This window comes from Salvelinus alpinus, chromosome 19 (genome assembly GCF_045679555.1).
Source record: "Salvelinus alpinus chromosome 19, SLU_Salpinus.1, whole genome shotgun sequence".
Classification (NCBI taxonomy): domain Eukaryota; kingdom Metazoa; phylum Chordata; class Actinopteri; order Salmoniformes; family Salmonidae; genus Salvelinus; species Salvelinus alpinus.
Window position 1 is genome coordinate 32735869 of NC_092104.1, and position 23882 is coordinate 32759750.

At 44.4% G+C, this 23882-nt stretch overlaps 1 protein-coding gene across 2 annotated transcripts in view; it reads left to right on the forward strand.

Annotated features, from left to right (window-relative positions):
• Window positions 1-2750: 2750 nt before the first annotated feature.
• LOC139545387 (tetratricopeptide repeat protein 28-like) overlaps window positions 2751-23882 on the forward strand; it is a 263792-nt gene continuing 242660 nt past the window's right edge. For both annotated transcript variants that reach the window (XM_071353103.1, XM_071353104.1), the window contains exon 1: window positions 2751-3599. In XM_071353103.1, the coding sequence (XP_071209204.1) occupies window positions 3573-3599 (27 nt within the window). In that variant the 5' untranslated portion in view covers window positions 2751-3572. The remainder of the gene's footprint in view (window positions 3600-23882) is intronic.

Below are 23882 nucleotides of genomic sequence, written 5' to 3' on the forward strand. Positions count from 1 at the left end.
TAGCTAATTATGTTGGCTCTGACTCTGTACATTTATTAGCTAGCTAGCTAACTATTGATTTGCATTAGCGGCTAACAAGATTTAGGCCCAACTTGCTAAGAAAAGACAAACTAGCTGTTTGTATATGTAAGAAACACAAACTAATAGTGTAATTATAGGACGCTAGAGGATTTATATTAAGAAGCAAGGTGAAAACAGCATCGTTGTCATCAACATTGTTGCATGTGCTGCATTGACCATGCAGACTGAACGCAAGTGTATCGTGGTTGAGGAACAGAAAATGCGCTCCTTTAATGACAGTGGGCGGGGCTAGGTCTGTGTGGAAAGCAGCATGGAGAGAGATGACTCAAGTAGCGAAGTAAACTATAAAAATGAATGTTACACACTGCGTATCACATTTGACAAGCCAAACATTCAAATACCGTTATAGAAGGTAAAGTAAAAAAACAAACCGGTCCGTGCATCAATACCGGTATATCGTAAAATACGCTATACCACCCAGCCCTAACTGTAACTAGAGTGTTATTACACAGGTATAGAGTATGTTTGAGAATGTAAATTAATATTTTGGGATAGCTAGCATATCAATATTAGAATGAGGGCACATAGGAGTGTAGTACACTCAGAACTCTTTAGAGAGTGAGTGTAGTGCACTTGGAGGTCTTTAGGGAGTAGGGTTAGAGAATAAGATGTGGGCTAATCCTGTGTGTTGGCAGCAGCCCAGAGGGTGCCTGTTTGCCTTAGAATTGTCACCAGCTCAACAGACTAATAATATCAAAGACTGAGCTGCCATTAGAGGACAAAAATTACAACACCAACCCCAACAACCCAGATTTGTGTTAGGGTGGGGCTCTGTGTACTGCCCTGTTAATGGCTTGGTATCCACAAACGGTTCAAATGTAGACACACACACACTTGCATTGTTATTGTCATTGCACACAGAGCTTGAACATACACCATACAATGTATGGAGAGAGTGTCATTATGGTGTGACAACAAGGAGGTTTACAATTACACTGCCAGCTGTGCTCATAGTGTCAGCGTCCCACTCTGCATTTTGTTCCTGTTCATCCAAGTGGATTAGCGTGTGCCGTTTGAACTCTATACCCTGCAGTCTTTTGTCCAGGGGCCATATGTCAGTGTCCCCTCCTGTTTGCCTTTTGTTGTCACAGTGACCCCTAGGTGCATTTTTGACCTCTACTGACCCTGGAGGGACACCAGGCCAGATGTTTTTTTCTTCTTTTTAGCTCCTAATAGGTGCACATTTAGACACTGCATTTAGTTTAGGATAATTCACTAACATTTTTCATTTTAACAAGATCACATGAAGATAAATACTGAGGGAAATGGTACACATTAAGTCAGAGACGGAGGTAAATTGATTTTGATGACACCAATCCCATCACGCTGCCTGTCACTTTGTTGACCCCATCCTGGTCCCATCCCCTCAGTGTCAGCCCAGGTCAGAGCTAGTGGGGCTGCCTTTAGTTTGCAGTGGTTGGGCGCAGTAGGAGTGAGTGGGTTCTTCCCAGAAATACCAGGCTCTGCTCTGCTCTCTCAATTGACTTTTTCCTCCTACCCACCAAGATTACAAGTGACAAGAATTGCATCATCAAGACTGGGAAATTTGTAGCACTTATCTGGCTGTGAGATTTTTATCACTGGTCTGTGGCCAAATATGCCAGAAACAAAAAGCTTGGCAGGCAGCTGAAAAGCACAAACTCTATCTGACAGCTGCACCACTAAAGAAAACTAGTGCAGCTAAAAATGGTGGACACCGGTCATTGTCTTCAGAGAAACATGGGTCAGAGGCCTTATGTAGTCATATTATCTGTCCTTTTACAATCTTGTTTACTCTCATAGCCTGTACCACCATTAAGTCCCATAAGACTTACTCACCACTAATAAAAAGGGAACTAAGGACACTACTACCTTAGGGACACTACGTGTCACTCTTACTACATTTGCACACACTGTATATAGACTTTTCTATTGTGTTATTGACTGTACGTTTGTTTATCCCATGTGTAACTCTGTGTTGTTTGTGTCGCACTGCTTTGCTTTATCTTGGCCAGGTTGCAGTTGTAAATGAGAACTTGTTCTCAACTGGCCTACCTGGATAAATAAAGGTGAAATAAATAAATAAATACAAATAAACTACCAGAGTCAGAGATCAAGGCAATTTAGCCAGAACAGATGAGCTGTGTTGTTAGAATCTATTAAGACCATGCCACTGTAAACGGTGAAGGGGATATACCATTCAAGGATATACCTTGAATGGTGCTGGAGGCTTATAGAAGTCTCCTCCTGTCACTTTTGTTTTCTATCTTATTTGTGGCCCTACCTCTGTGCAGCACAACAGCAAATACGAGTTGATTGCCCTTTATATGTGAATGAATGTGTCTGTATGCTTTTTGTATACAGTAAAATAAAGCTGTTGGTGTTGTGGCAAGGGTTTCGGTCTCATGTTTATCAGGATGACGTTTATGTTTTTTCACTTTCACATAGTATTGCGCAAGTTCTACTCCTCCACTGTTTCAGTGCCTTTATAGTTGTGCCATACCTTCCTGGGGGCCCTTGTGTTATTGCAGTGTTGGCTCAGCTCTGTCTGGACTCTTTTCTCTGGCCACATCGGCTTTATATCCGTCGCGCGCGCTATGGTTAGAGTATGACCGCGCCGGCTCGTGCGTGTGCTGCTCGGTTCCAGCTCTGAGCGCTGCAAATCCCGAGCGCTAAGGAGCAAGGAAAGGAGTCATTATAGTTGTGTAGTTCAGTTTGTTGCTGTTGCAGGATATCCTTACAGCTCCTCGCATAGAAATTCCAGGGATTTGTTTCTGTCCCTCTCCTCTCCTGCGACTGTTTCTTTTGCGCTGTGTATGTAGCACGTTCGCGGTAGAGATCTGTTTTTGGCATTGACATTTGCTGGACATTTGATGCTACATTTTTTTTTTTACCGTTAGATAAGGAATTAACAAGAGTTGTCATATGTTTCTGTGTTTTGAAAAGGTTTTGGAAAGACCCGTATTTCGGTGGGATAAGCACAAAACGTTGGACTTGTTTTTCTATTTGCTGTCGGACTAACGGTTTTGTAATGCACGAAAGACGTGGGGGTTGACAAAAAGTTGGAAGAATGAATTTCCACATAGTCCAGCAGTCAAAGTAACTGGATAGGTCTTCGAAAACCCTGCTATAAGACTGCCAGCGGAGCGATCTACCGAAAGGACTGTACAAGAAGGGGTGGCTCATCTCGGATTTGTAGTTTGGATTTTACGCACCGTGACCCATAGTCTTATTTATCCAAAACGGTTGAACTGAAAACCGGGACATTCAGATGTTTTAGTAAAAAATATTCTCCTCCATCCCATTAGTTGAATTAAAAGGTCCTATCGTGTGCCATCTCTACCCACTTGACGTAGAACCGTGCATCGTCTATCATGCGCCGCTTCTTGGAGAAAATATGCTGCAAAATTGAGGGAAGTCAAGAAGCAGCATGACTTGCTCTTGGAATTCCCTTGAATCTCAGTTTTCCTCTTATATAATATCTTGATGCTGTACATTTTTGGTTTACAAATATGATGAAATGGCAGCCCCGGAAGAAGGTGAGTGAAACTGATATGTTTTAGTTTTTTGTAATATACTTGTAGGTAATTAATAATCTCACCGGTACATTCTTTCCAAGTTGACCGGGGACTCGGTTTTAGGATGATAGGTTGGTTAGGTGACACGTACTGTGTACACGGTTTGTCGTTTTGGCCAAAAGGCAATATATGCATTTTTATTTTGTCCCAGTATTGTAGCCTACTAATTTATGGCCACAAGATAGGCTATAGGGCCAGTCAATGTTTCCATTTTAATTGTTCCTTTTGGATAGGCACTTGTATTAGTTTCTGGGCTCATGTTTGCTGATTCAACAGTGACCTTTGTTTCATTAGGTTATTGATAATAATTAAGAAATTGCAGTTTTCACAAACCTGCATATCCTATTGCTGGACACGACTCGTGAGTTGGAGCGAATGTGAATAATTATGCTCGGGTGAATAAAATGAACTTGAAAACAGTCTGGAGATGAGTGACGGTGCGTGTACTGGTATGTCAAACGGTTCAATCGAATGACATTTAATTGTCCATAAAACGAATTAAACATCCTTTTAGTGCTCTACTCTATTTCCGTTGAAAATGTGTAGGTTATTTTACATAAATTTATAGCCCAGTTTCAGCCAGAAATAGGAAGGCAAATAGTCTTAAAGGTGATATAGACATCCCATAACATTGCGCATTCATTGCCCTTGAGAAATGTAAGTACAATCTCCTTGTATGTATATCCTTTATGATACTGCCATCGATTTCTGTAGAAACCAACAGTTTGCAACCACGACCCTTTAGTGGCCTTCTTAACGAATTGACAAGTCAGGGACATCACAGGGATAATTAAGGCATTTTGTGTAGGATTTGCAGATAGCTGTGCGTCATCCCATCTAACTGTGAAATTGAGATGATAGAAAGTCGACAAAAACATAACAGCATTGCCTATATAATAAAGGATGTGTTTAAAGTTAAGTCAGCAACAATGAATCCCCTCTCTTGGAGGAAACTATAATATTGTCCTCTAAACTCTCTTCTATTGTTTTCCTTGAGAAACGTTCAAGTATTACCACATGGAAAAATATAGGCTTACATGCATCATCTGAAAAGCACGAAACCTCTCATGGGCAAAGGTGCAGCAGATATTGCGCTTTCTTCCCACTAGGTGGCACTTGTCTATTGATATGAGAAATGACATACTCCCAGAATGTGTTGCATCTCGATAGTCAAAGTATCTTCCCTAATCTCATTTTGTTTAAGCCAACTGACCCTTAAGATTTGACCTACGGAAAGCAACAACGTTGATATGTCTTACTCATATCCCTAATTTTAGATCAGCAAAGGTGAGGGATTGGAGATGGATGAAAGGAGATAAGGAGATGGATGACAGGAGATGAGGAGAGGAAGCCAATTCAGACTACTGAGACATACCCACAGTGTCGGCAAACTTGCTCTATCTGCTCATTGCTCAAATTCGGCTTTACCAGTCGTTTGTTCTGAATCATGTAATGGGAATAGTAATTAATGAGAATACTTTTGATCCTGAATAATTTACTGATGATGAAAAGAGAAATGTAAAAGAAAGGTTCTTATTATAGAATGATTACCACAGTAAAGAAAAGACCGGTGCATGTCATGAATCATTCCAGCAGCTGCGCTGCAGCTCTGCCAGAATCATCCACGAGACCCCCCTCTGAGGATTAAAAGCCTTTACTCACAGCTGGAATTCAAACCCAGTCACACTGCAGAAAAGTTGCTCAACCTTAAAAGACCATAAGGGAGAATGTTGTCATTCATTTCCATTGAAGTTATTGATTCAATTAAGGCCTACATGTTGTTAAAGGCTGAATAAACTGGATTTGTGTGGTGCCTCACAACAATGAACAAAGGTTATTACATGTTTGAAGTGTATTGAGTCATTTATATGCAATGCTATTTTGCACATCAATAGCTCACGCACGCACGCATGCACACACACACACACACACACACACACACACACACACACACACACACACACACACACACACACACACACACACACACACACACACACACACACATACACATACACACATACACACACTAACTTACTAACTCACTTTCCACGTGAAACGGCCTACACATAACGCTGACTGCACATTAAAGACATTCAGGTGTCTTTTCACACACTGTTTGGGCATGTGTGTGACATTGTCCCTTCATCCTGTCCTCTGGTATAGAGCCAAAGACATTTCCTGACTGTGCGCTCTGGCCTAGGCATTGCACAAGGCAGTCAGGAAGAACAATGGAGGCAAAGATACAGCCATTGTGTTCCTCTTCTGTGGTTTCTGGAGACTACTTTCTTTTCTAAACCACTCACAGACACACACAGACACTTACAGACACAGCAATGGCGGAGAAGGTCCTTCAGTTCAGTATTCCCGCTCTCACGTATAATGTGTCTGTTTTTCAATCAGTCGCGTTGCTCCACTTGTAGTCTGATGGAGATCAATAGGAAAGCATAGGAGGGTCATATCGACTCAGGCCAAGTGTCTGCCCTACCTCCTCATAATGGATTACACTAATAAGTTAAAAACTCCATATCTGCTCAGTGATGTTGGAGGGAGAGAGAGTTGGAGAGAGATTCCCTTGCTGTTGGCCCCTGATAGCATCTCTACAAAAGGTTGGAAAATATGAAAATTCCAGTTTTCCAGTGGATTAGTAGGATCAGCTACCTTGCTGCTCCTCTGCGCCGTTTGAATGCACAGAACACCTGAGCCGATTAGAGAGCAGGCTCTGTTACACTTTTGTAATTAAACAGAGTAGGAAACACGGGACTGGGGGGGGGGGGGGGGGTGACTCCTACTCAAGGTTCAGACATAGTGAAGATAAGCCTGCCTGTTCAATAATAATCAATCTTCGCTTAGCAGATAGTTTTGTTCACAGGCTTAACTGCCAAATGCACAGTGGGGATTTGAGCCATCAACTCTCTAGATCTGACCATTAGTCCAGTCACTGCTCCTAACAAGCCAGCTAATCCAGACACACTGTCCTCCCAGAATGACCATAGTCCTATAGAGCTGGGCCATTGGTATTAACCCAGCAGTGGGCGATGCTATAAGGAACACTGAAGGTGTGTCCTGTCTGAGCCTGAGGTTGTGAGCCTGCAGTCCATTGTGGTGGCCATGCTGCCGGTCAAGGACAAGCATGTGGAAACACAGACAGCACCTGTTCTGTGAAGAGACTAATTCAATGAATCAGGCTGGAGCTGACATTGTGCTTCCAACCGCGGCACAACTGAATAAAGAAGTAGACCGCAGGCAGTATCCTCACACAGAATGCAGCGCAGAGAAGGTAAAATCATTGTGAGTATTGTTTTTTCGATTTGTTTGTGTGCAGCTCAGAACGGACCCCCCCGTCACCTGTAACCCCTCAGCTAGTCGTCAAATCAAAATCACATTTATTTATATAGCCCTTCTTACATCAGCTGATATCTCAAAGTGCTGTATGTCACTTCTCCATGTGTCATTATCACCCTCCGCTATCTGTCTGTGTGGAAAGGCCTGACATCCTGTTACCATGCCTCTAGCTGGTCTCAGTTTACAGAACTGGTTTGCACGTTTGGAGTTCACAGCCAAGTTTATGGCAGCCTGAACCCAAGGATGGGGAAGTCACTGTTTGTTTTTGTGGTCATGCCAGCGGTTCCTCTGGGTCTCTCTCAGTTGACTTAAAGCACATTCACCTGTGTCTGACTAGGACACAGCCGTATGGCAGAACCTTATGTCTCTGTTTACAGTATGTGAGGAGAGTAGTTGTGGCCTAAGCCCTTATCATCTCCAGGGTCACTCCTTCATCTCTGACCTTGTTCGCCACATTTTGACTTGGGGGGGAGTTTTTTATTCTGTGTTTTTCTTTTGATTCAGCATTATTTCCCTGTGACTTCTCCTGGCTGGCAGCAGCAGGCCGGCAGTTTGGAATAGATTTACGGCAGAGGAAAACCCATCAGAATGTGAGGAGAGGCTGGAGGACACGCATCTGAGGGGGAGAGGAGGGAGGGAGCAGGGAAACAAGAGAAACCTACTCGGTTGATTGTCAGCAGGCTGGGAGAAGTTAGGAGAACGTTGGACAGAGATTGAGACACATCAGGGAACAAATGAATGCGAATGAACGCAAGATAGATGGATAGAGCGGGAGATATAAGCAGAGATCTGGAGGATGTAGAGGAGGAGAGGAGATGGATAGAGCGGGAGATATAAGCAGAGATCTGGAGGATGGAGAGGAGGAGAGGAGATGGATAGAGCGGGAGATATAAGCAGAGATCTGGAGGATGGAGAGGAGGAGAGGAGATGGATAGAGCGGGAGATATAAGCAGAGATCTGGAGGATGTAGAGGAGGAGAGGAGATGGCATTACTGTAGAGCTGTAGACATTGATAGAATTGGAGATGGATTGAATAAGAGAAAGTGAGAGAAAGGAGGTAGAGTGTGGGAATGGAATGAGAGAGATTGTGCAGGAGATAAAGATTTGGAGTTGAGGAGTGAGAGAGGGAGAGGGCCCCAGAGTGAAGCGGCAGGGATAATTAATGATAGGGAGTGATAGCACCTGCTGTTCCTGATGCTGCGCAGTATTTAAGACCCAGCATGCCTAGCAGAACGGGAAGCGGCCGCAGCATGGCTATCTCAGCCCTCGCGGCCCATCCTCTGGGGGAAGGAGGGAGGCAGGAAGAGACCAGGGAGGGAGGGGAGGGATGGAGAGAGCGAAAGGACAGCAAACAACTCAGCACCAGCAGCTGAAATGTATGTGCTCTCCTTGCTCTGCTAATCCCACCCCCTCCCCATCTGGGGACCGGAGGACAGAGATGGAGGAGAGAGGCGATAGAGCTTCCCAGAGTGCAAGGCCTCCCTTGCTCTTATTGTGACGCAGTGGTCTGCAGTACTCATGAGCTGTAGGCTTATGTCAGCCTGGCCTGGCACACTGGGGAGGGAGACCACTGTCAAAATAAGAGTAACAATAGGAACAATGGTGACTGTGCCATTCTATTGTCATTAATCCTCATTCCTGCGACCTGCACACCGAGAATCAATGTTTGTGCAGATGGATAACCAGAAAGCTATCTAGAGGTGAACGGACAGATTGATACAGTATATGTGTAAAATGATACATTGATGTTTTTCTCCAAGCCTCAGAGAGCTAACTCAACACATACTGTGTTTTTTTACCCCCTGTGCTACCCCTGTGCTCTGGGTTAGTTTCTTTGGGTGTGTGTTTGGGTTTATTGAGGTCATTGTTCCAGGGTTGTGGTCTGGTGCGTTGTGGGTCCTGGAGGTGCCTGCCACTGGGTGGTTCTACAGGTAATATCGGCGGTTCAATTGGAGCAAGTTTCCCCGTGCTATGAGGTGGAAAAATCATATTGTGGGCCCCAGCCCCAGTATATTTAGTGGTTAAGCCCCTCCACTATGTGCAAGTATGCCGCTAACATACAGAGCAGCAGTATTTCATAGGCTGTAGGAAAATCAGGACATGATTGAGTGCTATCTACAGTCCAAGAGACACATCCATTTATCCTCAATGCGTTTCCCTGCGCATAGAATGAAAAACATGCATTCCTTTTTCTGTTTCACAACATTTACTATCAACTCAGTGGCCAAAAACCCATTATATACATTCCCCTTTAACTCCGCTATGGAATGGCTCCCTGGCTCCGTACCAGCCCAGACTGAAGACGTTGCAGTTGTCTGTGTCTCCATCTAGGCCCAGACCCATGCCTGGTGCTGTGACAGAAACACACGACTAGTGTGTTTTAAAGGCCTGTGATCTGGTCAGCAGAGAGATGGGTTGGAGAGCCGCTAATACCACCCTGCCTCACATATACGCCCCTAAATCCCACTAATTCCATCCCCTCAGAGATGGCAATTTTCCAGGAGTGTGTCCAGGGCTTAGCCAGAGCCTTTGTGGCCTGCTGCTGTTTCATTCCTTAGAGAGCCAGTCTGAGGAGGGACCATGGTGGCCTGGCAGCTTCTCTTTGGGGGACTCCGGGATGGGGAAGGTCAGTCTCTCTGTAGAATGACTGTACCCTTCAGTCCTCTTGACCACTTTACACCCAGAAAGACACTCAACAGATTGACAAGTTTAAGCCCTCCTCGATCCAGAAGTGGGAGAGAGACTGAATTGAGGCCATGCATTTGACCTGTGACTTAGAGATTTTAGAGTAAGAGTCTCTGGCCCTGAAGATGATATGAATTTGATTAGTTTGACCCTGTGAGGAGAGAGAAAGAGAGAGAGGTAGCATGACATAGACCCAGATGGTTTCAGCAGATTGTTCCTCCAGGGGTCAGAGAAGCAGCAGAGCTCTGAGCAGATTGTTTTAGTTTCCCTTAGCGTCACTCTCACCTAGCTGGCCCTCCTCTCCTCCCCTCCTCTCCTCTGCCATGCTGAACCTGCTGAGGGCAGCTAGGGAGGGATTTTACTGCTGGCCGTAAAACAGTAGGAAGGAAGGAGAAATGTACTGACCCAAGTCCACCGAGGTTTCCCCATCACCATCTCTCAGGGCTCGGTTTAGCTCCTGTTCCCTACCCCGTGGGCTCACCTTTATTTCTATGGGCTTTATACAGGATCATGTTAGGCATATGTTTATATTCGCTGAGATATGTGGGCCTAATGTAGAACTGACATTCCATTGCAGAAGATACGTTCTCTCCCAGCTCCTCTTCTGAGGGAGAGAAGAGACTTTATCCTGGGGCTCTTAACAAGGCAGACAGACAAGTGGGAGACAAAGGAAATCAGAGACACTAATGAGAGCTACAACACAACACCCCATCTGCACATCTACTCACTCCACAATGTCTAATGATCTCATCCCTCATTATATATTTAACTCGATGTTCTATTACCTACTTATACTGCTGTGCTGTCTCTCTCCTCTCTGCCTCCTCTCCTTCTCCCTGGAGGATGCTTTGACAGCCCATTGACTTGTTTCTCCTCTCTGCCTCCTCTCCCTCTCCCTGGAGGATGCTTTGACAGCCCATTGACTTGTTTCTCCTCTCTGCCTCCTCTCCCTCTCCCTGGAGGATGCTTTGACAGCCCATTGACTTGTTTCTCCTCTCTGCCTCCTCTCCCTCTCCCTGGAGGATGCTTTGACAGCCCATTGACTTGTTTCTCCTCTCTGCCTCCTCTCCCTCTCCCTGGAGGATGCTTTGACAGCCCATTGACTTGTTTCTCCTCTCTGCCTCCTCTCCCTCTCCCTGGAGGATGCTTTGACAGCCCATTGACTTGTTTCTCCTCTCTGCCTCCTCTCCCTCTCCCTGGAGGATGCTTTGACAGCCCATTGACTTGTTTCTCCTCTTCTTTAGCATCCTTTCCTGTTTTTTTTAGGGCATTTTTATGTCATCGTTGCTCTTTTTATTGGTTTTAATATCATTGCAACACACATTCATAGACGTGCATGCCACCTTAATTTCTTCAACACCGTTTAGAACTGCAGTGAATTGCTTTGCCATATAGTCTCAGTGGGGCCATGAAATACGATGGGAAAGCAACACAGGATTTATCTATGTGTATATACAGTATATGAATGTGATGGCTGAATATGTTAATTCACACATTTCCATTCACATGTCTACACGTTCATGTATGACAAGTGGGTGTGTGTGTGTGTGCATGCTGTGTGTGCTGTGGCTGATTGTGTCCTGAATCTGGGCAATGATGGAGTAGAACAATGTACACAATATAATCTATCAAAGACAACAACGTGGTATCCTCCTCTCATCTAACTCTCCTCCACTCATCTCATTAGATATATATTCCTCTCACTCAAGGGTCTAAGGTCATATTAGAGCAAATATTGTTCTCTAGTCTGGAGAGGGCTCCAATTACCTCTGTGGAATCTCAAGCATTGGACCCACCCGCTTTGGGAGGCTAATAATAGCAAATTGAAAGCTACTCACTCACTCACAGATCTTCTGCAGTCACTCTGACAGTCAGCCAGACAATATGGAATGTCTGTTCTGTGGTGTGACTGTCTTCTATTGTTTTAGTTATGGCTGCATTAATAGCAGTGTAAAATGTTTTGGGCGCCTCATCCCCCTGCCACCTGTCTGGATGATCCACTCTGTGAAATCATCCTGAACTGAACATGTTTAGCACCACTATCTGTACTCTGTCTCCACAATAAAAAGTGCGTTGTCTCTACTCTCAAGCTGCTCCAATTGATGCTGTTAAAAGGAGACATAATTACTGTGTGGAACAAAAGAGCGTAACTTGGCTCACAACAGTTGGTGTAACACTTCAGGTGTGAAATTACTCACACGATTAACATTTGGGAGGGTAATGTAGCCCTCCCCATCGTCTAAATATGAACAAAGCCATCTTTAGCTCCGCGTGGCAGTATGTTGGAGAGGGTGTTGAATGAAAGAGTTGTGGTGTGTATACATGCTTTAACTTTACACGGCTACGCACACAGTACTGCTGGAGAGTCTGTCTAAAGCATCAGTTAACTCTTTATGGGAGAAGCCCTGGTCTCTGGGCCGTCCCACAAACAGACCGTTGTATTCATGTTAGAGAAAGGCTTAATGCAGTTAGTGTATGAAGCTGTGACACTGGAAGATGATGTCAGTGATAAGGAAGAGGGTCAGAGGTCCAGACCCTGATGGTGACGGTGATTGATGAGGTTGGTGTGAAACTGATACTGTGATGGGCTGAGGCCTTTCCTTCTGTTTGTCAGTGTAGTTTTACAACAGCGCCCAGGGGACATTAGAATCTTTACAGAACGATGCTGACTGGCATTCCCAGCTCTTTGAGGTACTGTATGGTATGTTGTTAATCAGTGTCTCAGTCTGTGGAGTTGTCACCGTGCACGGCTGCACCTGTGGCCAACGGGCTCCGACTGGCACCAGCTGTCCCTCCCTGGCTGTCCCTCCCTCCCTGGCTGCATGGCCCAGATGGGCCTGTCCACCTGGTACCTCTGGCTCCCAGAGAGGAAACTGATCTGGACCTTACATAACCACTGACGTCAAACCTCCAGAAAGATAGTGACGTTAATTGAAGTGACTATAAAACCTGTTGTATTATTATTTCTACTTCTCCTCCTGTCATACGGTAGCTTACTGTATGAACACATATGAGTTTTTAAATAGAAAGGCACTGACTGTAGTTTACTGGAGCTGATGAGATTCCAGCCAATAAATCCATTTCCCAGAGCCCTCCTCCCTTTGCCTGTCCGTCTGCCTGTCTGTCGGGCTAAGAGAGAAGGGCTTCAGGCAGTGCAGCCTGAGAGGAGGGCTGCAGTGACGACGGGGACTATGGTGGCAGCGCTGCCTGCCTGAAACTCACAGCATAGTCTGGGGAATGTCCTTGGCTATAGCTCTCCACTGACTCAACTAGCAGGCTAGGTTTGTTTGTTAGATGAGAGGAAAGCTCCCCACAGCTTGTTTTTGAGGTAAAAGTAGAGGTGGAGCAAATGTTTTAAAATCAAACCAGTGCTGCATGAGCCAATGTACTCCTAGTCCGAGGGGAACCTTGTTTGATCTGCTAATCCTACTTGTTGCTACTCTTTTGACAATGCAGGATGTTTTTTGTGTGTGTGTGGGAGGGGGGGGGCTTTGGAACCCAGCCTAATTTGGTAACTGGCTGGTGTCTGTCTCTGTGATAGCACTGCTAATCAAATGATTGGGCGTGTGTTCAGTCGGAGTCTGTATCAGCAGCCAGAGCCATGTAGACTACACCAGGAAACTGTAGTTCTTGTCTCACCCTTTTGAGAGGATTGTGGCATCAAATGCTGAAACAAAGAGTGAATTACTCTAATATCCTTACACACATCACAACACCAAGCCCCTGCATGACCTTTACCTAGTGCTGAACTATTAATGATTTAAAAAATCTGTTCGTTTCAGTTCGTAAAAAAACAAAACAACTTTTATACGTTAAATGCATTATGAAATATGAGCTTTTTCATTGAAATTCCAAAGCCAAATATATTGAGAACATTCAATTGCCAAAACTTTGAAAACATTCCATTCTCTAACAACTCAGAATAAAGCAATTAATAAGAGCCACGTTAAAATGTGGTTAGTTGCTCAGCACTACCTTTACCCATCCCTGTTCTTCATAAGTGATAGGATCGGACAGCAGCTGCTATACACACTATCACTCAGCGTCGTGGTCTGACTGGGAAATATTCACCAGTCTGACATGTAATCTCTGGCTCTGTTTGATTGAAAGATTTTGTCACTTTCTGATTCATTCATGCAGTGTGAGAAATGGAAAATGACTTGACATTTGAAATGGATTTCCAATCAAAGTAAGAGACAAATATAATGGATGGTTGATTGAATTGTCTGTGTGATGTCTGAGTGGCTCTGTTACGGAACAAGGTTGGAATCATTTTTCTACTTCAGTAGCGCCAACAAAAAACAGCGTCTACAAGACAAATATACTGCCAGTAAAGCAATTGGTCAGTGTCACATACAGAGTGTGATACTGACCTACCAAGCCCCCCTCCACTCCCTTCCCCCACATGTCACTTTGCTGTAGGGAGTCTGCCTTCCGAACCAGTGTGTGACAGACAGACAGGTTGGCAGATAGTGTAGACTGGCGCGTGGAAGATGACACTGGTTCAGAGCAGCATCTTTGTCTGTTATCAGAGGAGTGTTTCCCCACGTCCGGAAAAAATTCTGTGTCCTCATTTCCTGTGCTGATGGAAGCTGCTTCCAGCAACTGCCTCTCTTCTCCCCCCAAAAAATGTTCCGCCTTTCATCGCCGTGCGTATTCCGTATGTTCCGCTTTGCTCATTAGTTATGGATGCGCCCACTTACTCCTCTCAGTCAATGCATGTCTTAAGTGCTTTCCTGTTTGGGAAATTAGCGCCAAATGATCTTATTTGAGTGCCCAGCTTCTCTTGGTTGGTATGATGGTGAGCCCCGGGGATTTGTGAGAGGATCCAGATTGGAGGTTGTTTCAGAGAGCTGAGGGGAGGGGGGGGGGGGAATTATGAAACCTGATTAGAATATCGTTTGAGTTAATTAACTTGGTTTTTTCCCCCCTTTTCATCCATCTACTTGTAATCTAATTACAGATGCTGGTTTTCCAGTTCCTATCAAATGAAAATGTAACTGGTCCCCAGGGAGGAAGGGGGGTCCCCACCCTCCTCCAACCCTACTCCTCAAGCTTTACTGAGGAGCTAACAGATGTGGATATCAAAGCGATCAGGGCATCAAGTGAGTCTGAGCCTTTGTCTCAGTTGTTCTGCTGAACCCTGTCTCTACCAAAGACTGGCCTGGAACTGCCACCGCACTGTAGACTGGTGTCTGTTGGGGACAGTATGAATACTTGCTGTAGTAGATCCAGTGTCTCTGTTATGCCTCTCAGAGTTTAGCTATGCACAGTGCCCTTTGACCTCCCTTTTTTAGTGTCTAAATCTTTGTAGCGTTCGTACCATAAATTCATCTGAAATGCATGGACATGCAAAGTTGCGGCGTTCATGTTTGGAACACTGGTCTCATTGTGTTTTCAGTAAAGTGAAAGTGAAAGCAGCATCATGATTACATACACAGAGTAAAACAGAGATATGGCAATATGCTAGTAAATGTTGGGTTCTGCAGCATTCCAAAAAGGGATCCCAGACATAATGATGAACAGATGGTACAGGCCTACCTCTTCTGCTCTCTCTATCAGGCAGCACTCTCTATCTTTTGTTCTGTCAACTTTCTTCAAACAACTTTTTTCTTTCACAGACCTCTCTCACACTTGTAAAGTGCAGATTTCTTTTTGCTGACAAAACCCTTTAGTTTCAGGTTGTTGAATATCTGAGCAGCTCTTGTCAATGTAAGTTATTGGAGGAGATCAAGTTGCCCACTTCAACCCCATCTGTCTCTCGATTAAACACCAGTTAGAGGCAGAAAATGCAATTCAAGCATTTCTGTCTGCCTTTGGCGATGGCCCTCAGATCAACATTTCCGCCCTGTCGGCCCATCTCTCATATCTTCCTGTCTTTTTCCCTCCCTGCCTCTCATCTCTCTCACTCTACCTCTCCATGTCTGTCCTGCTCTCCTTCTCCCTCTGTCTCAGAGGAAGATACACCCTTCAGCTGTGAATCTGCACATTTCTCACATTTTACTTCAAAATGTTCTCACATTCAGCGATGGAGGAGGAAGAACCTGCCAGCCCAGCACATTGATCGAATATTGAATTCATTAGCCTGCTCCGATCTAGTTCCGAGTTCTTGAAACAAAAAAAGTTTTGTATTTTCTATTTCCAAATGGTTCAATGTTGACGTCCTCGTACAAAGTGCTGTATTTCAACATTAGCACATCAAAGCAAGCACAGGAGAACCTTGGACCGTGATAATGAAATAGATCAGGCTAACAGACAGCTAACAAGACACGTTTTACAGCTCAGCATGCCTAGTTGTTTCCAATGAAAAAATATGAGGACTTTTCCATTATTTCTTGAATGTGTAAGTCCGTAAAAGCATAACATTAGATATCCATGGGGCATAAAATTAATTCTGAGACCTCTACAAAAAATGGCAAAGAATATTTTCAAACTAAACCCACCATTAGCTTCCTGTTTGACATACACATGTTAATGCTTCATAAAAAGTCACCTCGTGTGGAATTGGTATGCCCAGCCTCACATTAATCCAGCTTTGAAGTCTTAAATCTTTTATTCTTAACTACGGATTAAGGATGAATTTCTGACATCATTTTGATACATACACATAATGTAGACATAAAGGCCTTTGTATGATTATCACAAAGCGTTTCGCTGCTGCTACAGTCTTGATGAGATGGTGCCTTTACGCTTGGAACGCCTCCCCCTCCCCATTTTCACCCCTTAACACTTTTTGGGAGATTACAGGCAAGCGCTCCCCAGCGTATCAGACAATTACAATTACAATTACTGTTATATCTCTGTCCCGTCTTAGACACTCTGTCTACAACCCCTCCCCTGGAAGAAACGACTGCACCCTCTTCTCAGCAGCCCAATTTGTCAAGATCACTCCATCAGATTGCTGTCGCTTTGAGAAGAGGGGTAGTAACCGCTTTTAGAGAGTATAATGATAGCAGGGGGTGAAAAGGTAAAATGCAGATGATCTGTAATCTATTTTGAGGAGTCGTGCCTCTTTTATTTTCTTCTCCTCTCCTTATCCTGTGATCTCATTTGCTCCCCTCCTTTCTCGAGGTCTTTTTAAGGTCACTTTCACCCTCTCATTTTGTCTCTCCCTCAGTCCCTCCCCTCACTCCCCTCTTTCTCACTCTAAATATTTTTCTTCCCTTGCTACAGTATTTCTCTCTTCTCTCACTCTGTCTCCTCCTCTCTTTCTCTCTCTTTGCCCTCTTTCCTCTCTTCTGTCTCTCTCTTTCAGTCCCTCCATCCCTCTCCTCAGCTGCTGGTTCCTTTCATGTGTTGGACGGACTGTCGGCACAGAGCCGACCCCATGTAAATATGTAGGCTAATCTGGGCTTTCATTAGTTTGTGTACATGAATATTGCATGACTGGCTCTCCTGTGCTGGGCCAGATTAGTTCACACTCTTATCCCCTGGTTAATTGAAAACCATTATAACTGACTGCAGTCAGGAATGGCGCTTCACAAAGCTCTTTTCTCAGGCCCTGGCGAGGCTATGCGAGGCAGCTCTGATTCCTCTCCCCCTTTTTTCAAATGGACAATCAAAAGGCTCTCTTCTGGGAGAGAGTGAGCAGCATGGGGAAATGAGGTTTAGTGTATAGACGAACCGACCTTCAACGTTGTAAAGTCCTCCATATCAGAAAGTGACAAGCCGGGCTTGTGAGAAAGGAGAGGGCATGGTGGGACGATGTGTAATTGTACTGGGATAGCAGTGAATAGACAGGGCATTTAGAGGTTCATCCAGACTGCCTTCTAAAGCAGGGGTACTGCAGGGGGTCCACAAATATGACAATATTTTTTATGAATATCGCTAGCAACAACAGAATAAATACATTTTGAATTACATAACTACAGTAGAAAAGAGGAGAATATCTTCTTTCTAATGATGTCAACATTATTTCTCAAGTAATATTAAGTAAATTACTCTCATTGGAGCCAATTACACTCATTGGAGTATCTGACATAGGCTTTGAAAAAGCACACACAAATAGGTACCAGTGCCGCTGGCTGCTGGTAAGCTTTCTTGACTTGGATATGCATTTTTGCCAGCTGCTCTAAGTGAAAATGTGTTTAGAGCTACCTTTGTAGCTAATAGTCTCTACCCCCAAGTAGGGTTGTGACTGTCTTGGAATTTGAGGTTACGGTAATTGGCCAGGCCATTGTACACGGTCACCGACATAACCGTTCAATTTTGTTTGTACACTGGTTTACATGGATATCCTTCTTAATAAAAATATATTTGAAACAAGCCACTGCGCTTCATTATTATCATGCTATTTCATTAAACAAATGAAGAAATGCCAGGTTGGAGAGGATCTGTCGCATTTTCGTATTGACACAACATTAACAGAGTCAAAATAAAGACATTATGCCTACCTGCATATACGAACACTCTATACAGATCCCATTCCGATGCACAAAACCATTCAAACGAAGTCCAATGGCTTTTCTCCCACTTTTCCCAAAATATTTGCATAACGTCACAGACCCTGCTGCTGTGGTCATTCGATGCATTGTCATATGTTCTTCATAGAGAGGACGCCATAATGAGAGAAATAATGTAGCCTAAGCTACTGACAACAGGCCTTTTACAAGATTACATCATGACAGAAGCGTTTTGATTCTTATTAAAAAGATGGAGTCCAGACAGACTACTTTATGAAACTTTATGTATGGACATATAGTCCTATAGAGAGAAGAAGCGAACTCACACTCACGCGTAAACGCACCCATCAATCAAAGCTACCAGCGTACACGACATGACCAAAAGTATGTGGACACTTGCTAGTCGAACATCTCATTACATAATCATGGGCATTAATATGGAGTTGGTCCCCCCTTTTCTGTTATAACAGCCTCCCCTCTTCTGGGAAGGCCTTCCACTAGCTTCCATTCAGCCACAAGAGCATTAGTGAGGTCGGGCACTGATGTTGGGCTATTAGGCCTGGCTCGCAGTCGGCATTCCAATTCATCCCAATGTGTTTGATGGGGTTGAGGTCAGGGCTCTGTGCAGGCCTGTCAAGTTCTTCCACACTGATCTCGACAAACCATTTCTGTATGGACTTCGCTTTGTGCACTGGGGCATTGTCATGCTGAAACAGGAAAGGGCCTTCCCCAAACTGTTGCCACAAAGTTGGAAGCACAGAATTGTCTAGAATGTCATTGTATGCTGTAGCGTTATGATTTCCCTTCACTGGAACTAAGGGGCCTAGCCCGAACTATGAAAAACAGCCCCACGCCATTATTCCTCCTCCACCAAACTTTGCAGTTGGCACTATGCACTGGGGCAGGTAGCATCCTCCTGGAATCCGCCAAACCCAGATTCATCCAGTGGACTGCCAGATGGTGAAGTGTGATTCATCACTTCAGAGAATACGTTTCCACTGCTCCAGAGTCCAATGTTGGTGACCTTTACATCACTCCAGCTTGGCATTGCGCATGTTGATCTTAGGCTTGTGTGCGGATGCTCGGCCATGGAAACCCATTTCATGAAGCTCTCGACGAACAGTTATTGTGCTGACGTTGCTTCCAGTTTAGAACTCCGTAGTGAGTTTTGTAACCGAGTACAGACACTTCAGCACTCGGCGGTCCCGTTCTGTGAGCTTGTGTGGCCTCCCACTTCACGGCTGAGCCGTTGCTGCGCCTAGACGTTTCCACTTTACAGTACCAGCACTTACAGTTGACTGGGGCAGCTTTAGCATGGCAGAAATTTGACGAACTGGCTTATTGGAAAGGTAGCATCTTATGATGGTGCCACGTTGAAAGTCACTGAGCTCTTCATTAAGTCCATTCTACTGACAATGTTTGTCTATGGAGATTGCATGGCTGTGTGCTCAATTGTATACACCTGTTAGCAATGGGTGTGGCTGAAATAGCCGAAGTCAGACACAGGAGCAAATATTTGTCCTTTCCTTAAAACGTATTAAAAATCCTAGGCCTACCTTAGACTTTCCGAAAGTAGGCTATAAGATAATGAGTTGACAAGGAAAATATGCTATAGTATGAAGATGAAATTGACAATTATTAAAATAGAAACAAATATACACAACATGTCCATAGCCTATTTATCAGCGACACTGATTATCAAGGAGGAGAGTGTTGGAAAGATTTTTAAAATACTGTGAGGACCTACACAAACAAAAATATAAACGCAACATGTAAAGTGTTGGTCCCATGTTTCATGAGCTGAAATAAAAAATCCCAGAAATGTTCCATACGCACAAATGATTTCTCTCAAATTTTGTGCACAAATGTACATCCCAGTTAGTGATCATTTCTCCTTTGCCAAGATAATCCATCCACCTGACAGTTGTGTCAAGAAGCTGATTAAACAGCATGATCATTGCACAGGTGCACCTTGTGCTGGGGTCAATAAAAGGCCACTTTGAAATGCTGTTTTGTCACACAACACAATGTAATTGGCATGATGACTGCAGGAATGTCCACCAGAGCTGTTGCCAGAGATTTGAATGTACATTTCTCTACCATAAGCTGCGTCCAACGTTGTTTTAGAGAACTTGGCAGTATGTCTAACTGGCCTCACAACCGCAGACCACGTGTAACCATGCCAGCCCAGGACCTCCACAAACAGCTTCTTCACCTGCGGGATTAGGCGGTGCTGAGGAGTATTTCTGTCTGTAATAAAGTACTTTTGTGGGAAAAGGTTATTCTGATTGGCTGGGCCAGGCTCCCGAGTGGGTGGGTCTGGCTGCGAAGTGGATGGGCCTATGCCCTCCCAGTTCCACCCTTGGCTGCACCTCTGCTTAGTCATGTGAAATCCATAGATTAGGGCCTAATGAATTTATTTTAATTGACTGATTTCCTTATATGAACTGTAACTCAGTAAAATCTTTGAATTGAAATTGTTGAGTGTTGCGTTTATATTTTTGTTTTTGTCTATGTGACAGACTCATTCAGACTCGATTCATTCTTATGTAGCAAAATTTGAAATGGTGTTTTTGCATTTGATAAAAGTAGAGGCTCTGAGCTAGAAAATGGTATATCATACACTACAGTTGAGGAACAATGGGAAAGTCATTCTGCTTTGAAAGTTGATAAACTTGTAACCCCACGTTTGAGAAAATGGCCCTTGAATGTTTTGTTACACCTACTGGAGAGCTTTTCTTTGTCTACACCCATTCAGCATGCCTGTATACAGTTGTCGCATCATGAATATTCTATTGTCATCCGACATCAAACTTGTCGTTATCATTATGAAAAAGTATAAACACAAAAATGACAGGCTGCATGACATCAGCAGCCTGGTGGTCCAAAATAGCATAACTGGTGTATTTTAACACCAATAAACCCATCTGTTCAAAAATAGATTGATATTTTTTTATTTTTTTATTTCACCTTTATTTAACCAGGTAGGCAAGTTGAGAACAAGTTCTCTTTTACAATTGCGACCTGGCCAAGGCCAACAAAGCAGTTCGACACATACAACAACACAGAGTTACACATGGAGTAAAACAAACATACAGTCAATAATACAGTCGAAAAATAAGTCTATATACAATGTGAGCAAATGAGGTGAGATAAGGGAGGTAAACGCAAAAAAAGGCCATGGTGGCGAAGTAAATACAATATAGCAAGTAAAACACTGGAATGGTAGATTTGCAGTGGAAGAATGTACAAAGTAGAGATATAAATAATGGGGTGCAAAGGAGCAAAATAAATAAATAAATACAGTAGGGGGAGAGGTAGTTGTTTGGGCTAACTTATAGATGGGCTATGTACAGGTGCAGTAATCTGTGAGCTGCTCTGACAGCTGGTGCTTAAAGCTAGTGAGGGAGATAAGTGTTTCCAGTTTCAGAGATTTTTGTAGTTCGTTCCAATTATTGGCAGCAGAGAACTGGAAGGAGAAGCGGCCAAAGGAAGAATTGGTTTTGGGGGTGACCATAGAGATATACCTGCTGGAGCGCGTGCTACAGGTGGGTGCTGCTATGGTGACCAGCAAGCTGAGATAAGGGGGGACTTTACCTAGCAGGGTCTTGTAGATGACCTGGAGCCAGTGTGTTAGGCGATGAGTATGAAGCGAAGGCCAGCCAACGAGAGCGTACAGGTCGCAGTGGTGGGCAGTATATGGGGCTTTGGTGACAAAACGGATGGCACTGTGATAGACTGCATGCAATTTATTGAGTAGGGTATTGGAGGCTATTTTGTAAATGACATCGCCGAAGTCGAGGATCGGTAGGATGGTCAGTTTTACAAGGGTATGTTTGGCAGCATGAGTGAAGGATGCTTTGTTGCGAAATAGGAAGCCAATTCTAGATTTAACTTTGGATTGGAGATGTTTGATGTGAGTCTGGAAGGAGAGTTTACAGTCTAACCAGACACCTAGGTATTTGTAGTTGTCCACATATTCTAAGTCAGAGCCGTCCAGAGTAGTGATGTTGGACGGGCGGGCAGGTGCAGGCAGCGATCGGTTGAAGAGCATGCATTTAGTTTTTAAGAGCAATTGCAGGCCACGGAAGGAGAGTTGTATGGCATTGAAGCTCGTCTGGAGGGTTGTTAACACAGTGTCCAAAGAAGGCCCAGAAGTATACAGAATGGTGTCGTCTGCGTAGAGGTGGATCAGAGACTCACCAGCAGCAAGAGCGACATCATTGATGTATACAGAGAAGAGAGTCGGTCCAAGAATTGAACCCTGTGGCACCCCCATAGAGACTGCCAGAGGCTCGGACAACAGGCCCTCCGATTTGACACACTGAACTCTATCAGAGAAGTAGTTGGTGAACCAGGCGAGGCAATAATTTGAGAAACCAAGGCTGTCGAGTCTGCCGATGAGGATGTGGTGATTGACAGAGTCGAAAGCCTTGGCCAGGTCAATGAATACGGCTGCACAGTATTGTTTCTTATCGATGGCGGTTAAGATATCGTTTAGGACCTTGAGCGTGGCTGAGGTGCACCCATGACCAGCTCTGAAACCAGATTGCATAGCGGAGAAGGTATGGTGGGATTCGAAATGGTCGGTAATCTGTTTGTTGACTTGGCTTTCGAAGACCTTAGAAAGGCAGGGTAGGATAGATATAGGTCTGTAGCAGTTTGGGTCAAGAGTGTCCCCCCCTTTGAAGAGGGGGATGACCGCAGCTGCTTTCTCAGACGACACGAAAGAGAGGTTGAACAGGCTAGTAATAGGGGTTCAACAATTTCGGCAGATCATTTTAGAAAGAAAGGCTCCAGATTGTCTAGCCCGGCTGATTTGTAGGGGTCCAGATTTTGCAGCTCTTTCAGAACATCAGCTGACTGGATTTGGGAGAAGGAGAAATGGGGAAGGCTTGGGCGAGTTGCTGTGGGGGGGTGTAGTGCTGTTGAACGGGGTAGGGGTAGCCCGGTGGAAAGCATGGCCAGCCGTAGAAAAATGCTTATTGAAATTCTCAATTATAGTGGATCTATCGGTGGTGACAGTGTTTCCTATCCTCAGTGCAGTGGGCAGCTGGGAGGAGGTGTTCTTATTCTCCAGGGACTTTACAGTGTTCTAGAACCTTTTTAAGTTTGTGTTGCAGGAAGCAAATTTCTGCTTGAAAAAGCTAGCCTTGGCTTTTCTAACTGCCTGTGTATATTGGTTTCTAGCTTCCCTGAAAAGTTGCATATCACAGGGGCTGTTTGATGCTAATGCAGAACGCCATAGGATGTTTTTGTGTTGGTCAATGGCAGTCAGGTCTGGAGAGAACCAAGGGCTATATCTGTTCCTGGTTCTAAATTTCTTGAATGGGGCATGCTTATTTAAGATGGTGAGGAAGGCATTTTTTTTTTAATAACCAGGCATCCTCTACTGACGGGATGAGATCAATATCCTTCCAGGATACCCCGGCCAGGTCGATTAGAAAGGCCTGCTCGCTGAAGTGTTTCAGGGAGCGTTTGACAGTGATGAGTGGAGGTCGTTTGACCGCAGACCCATTACGGATGCAGGCAATGAGGCAGTGATCGCTGAGATCTTGGTTGAAAACAGCAGAGGTGTATTTAGAGGGCAAGTTGGTTAGGATGACATCTATGAGGGTGCCCGTGTTTACGGCTTTGGGGTGGTACCTGGTAGGTTCATTGATCACTTGTGTGAGATTGAGGGCATCAAGCTTAGATTGTAGGATGGCTGGGGTGTTAAGCATGTTCCAGTTTAGGTTGCCTAGCAGCACGAGCTCTGATAGATGGGGGGCAATCAGTTCACATATGGTGTCCAGAGCACAGCTGGGGGCAG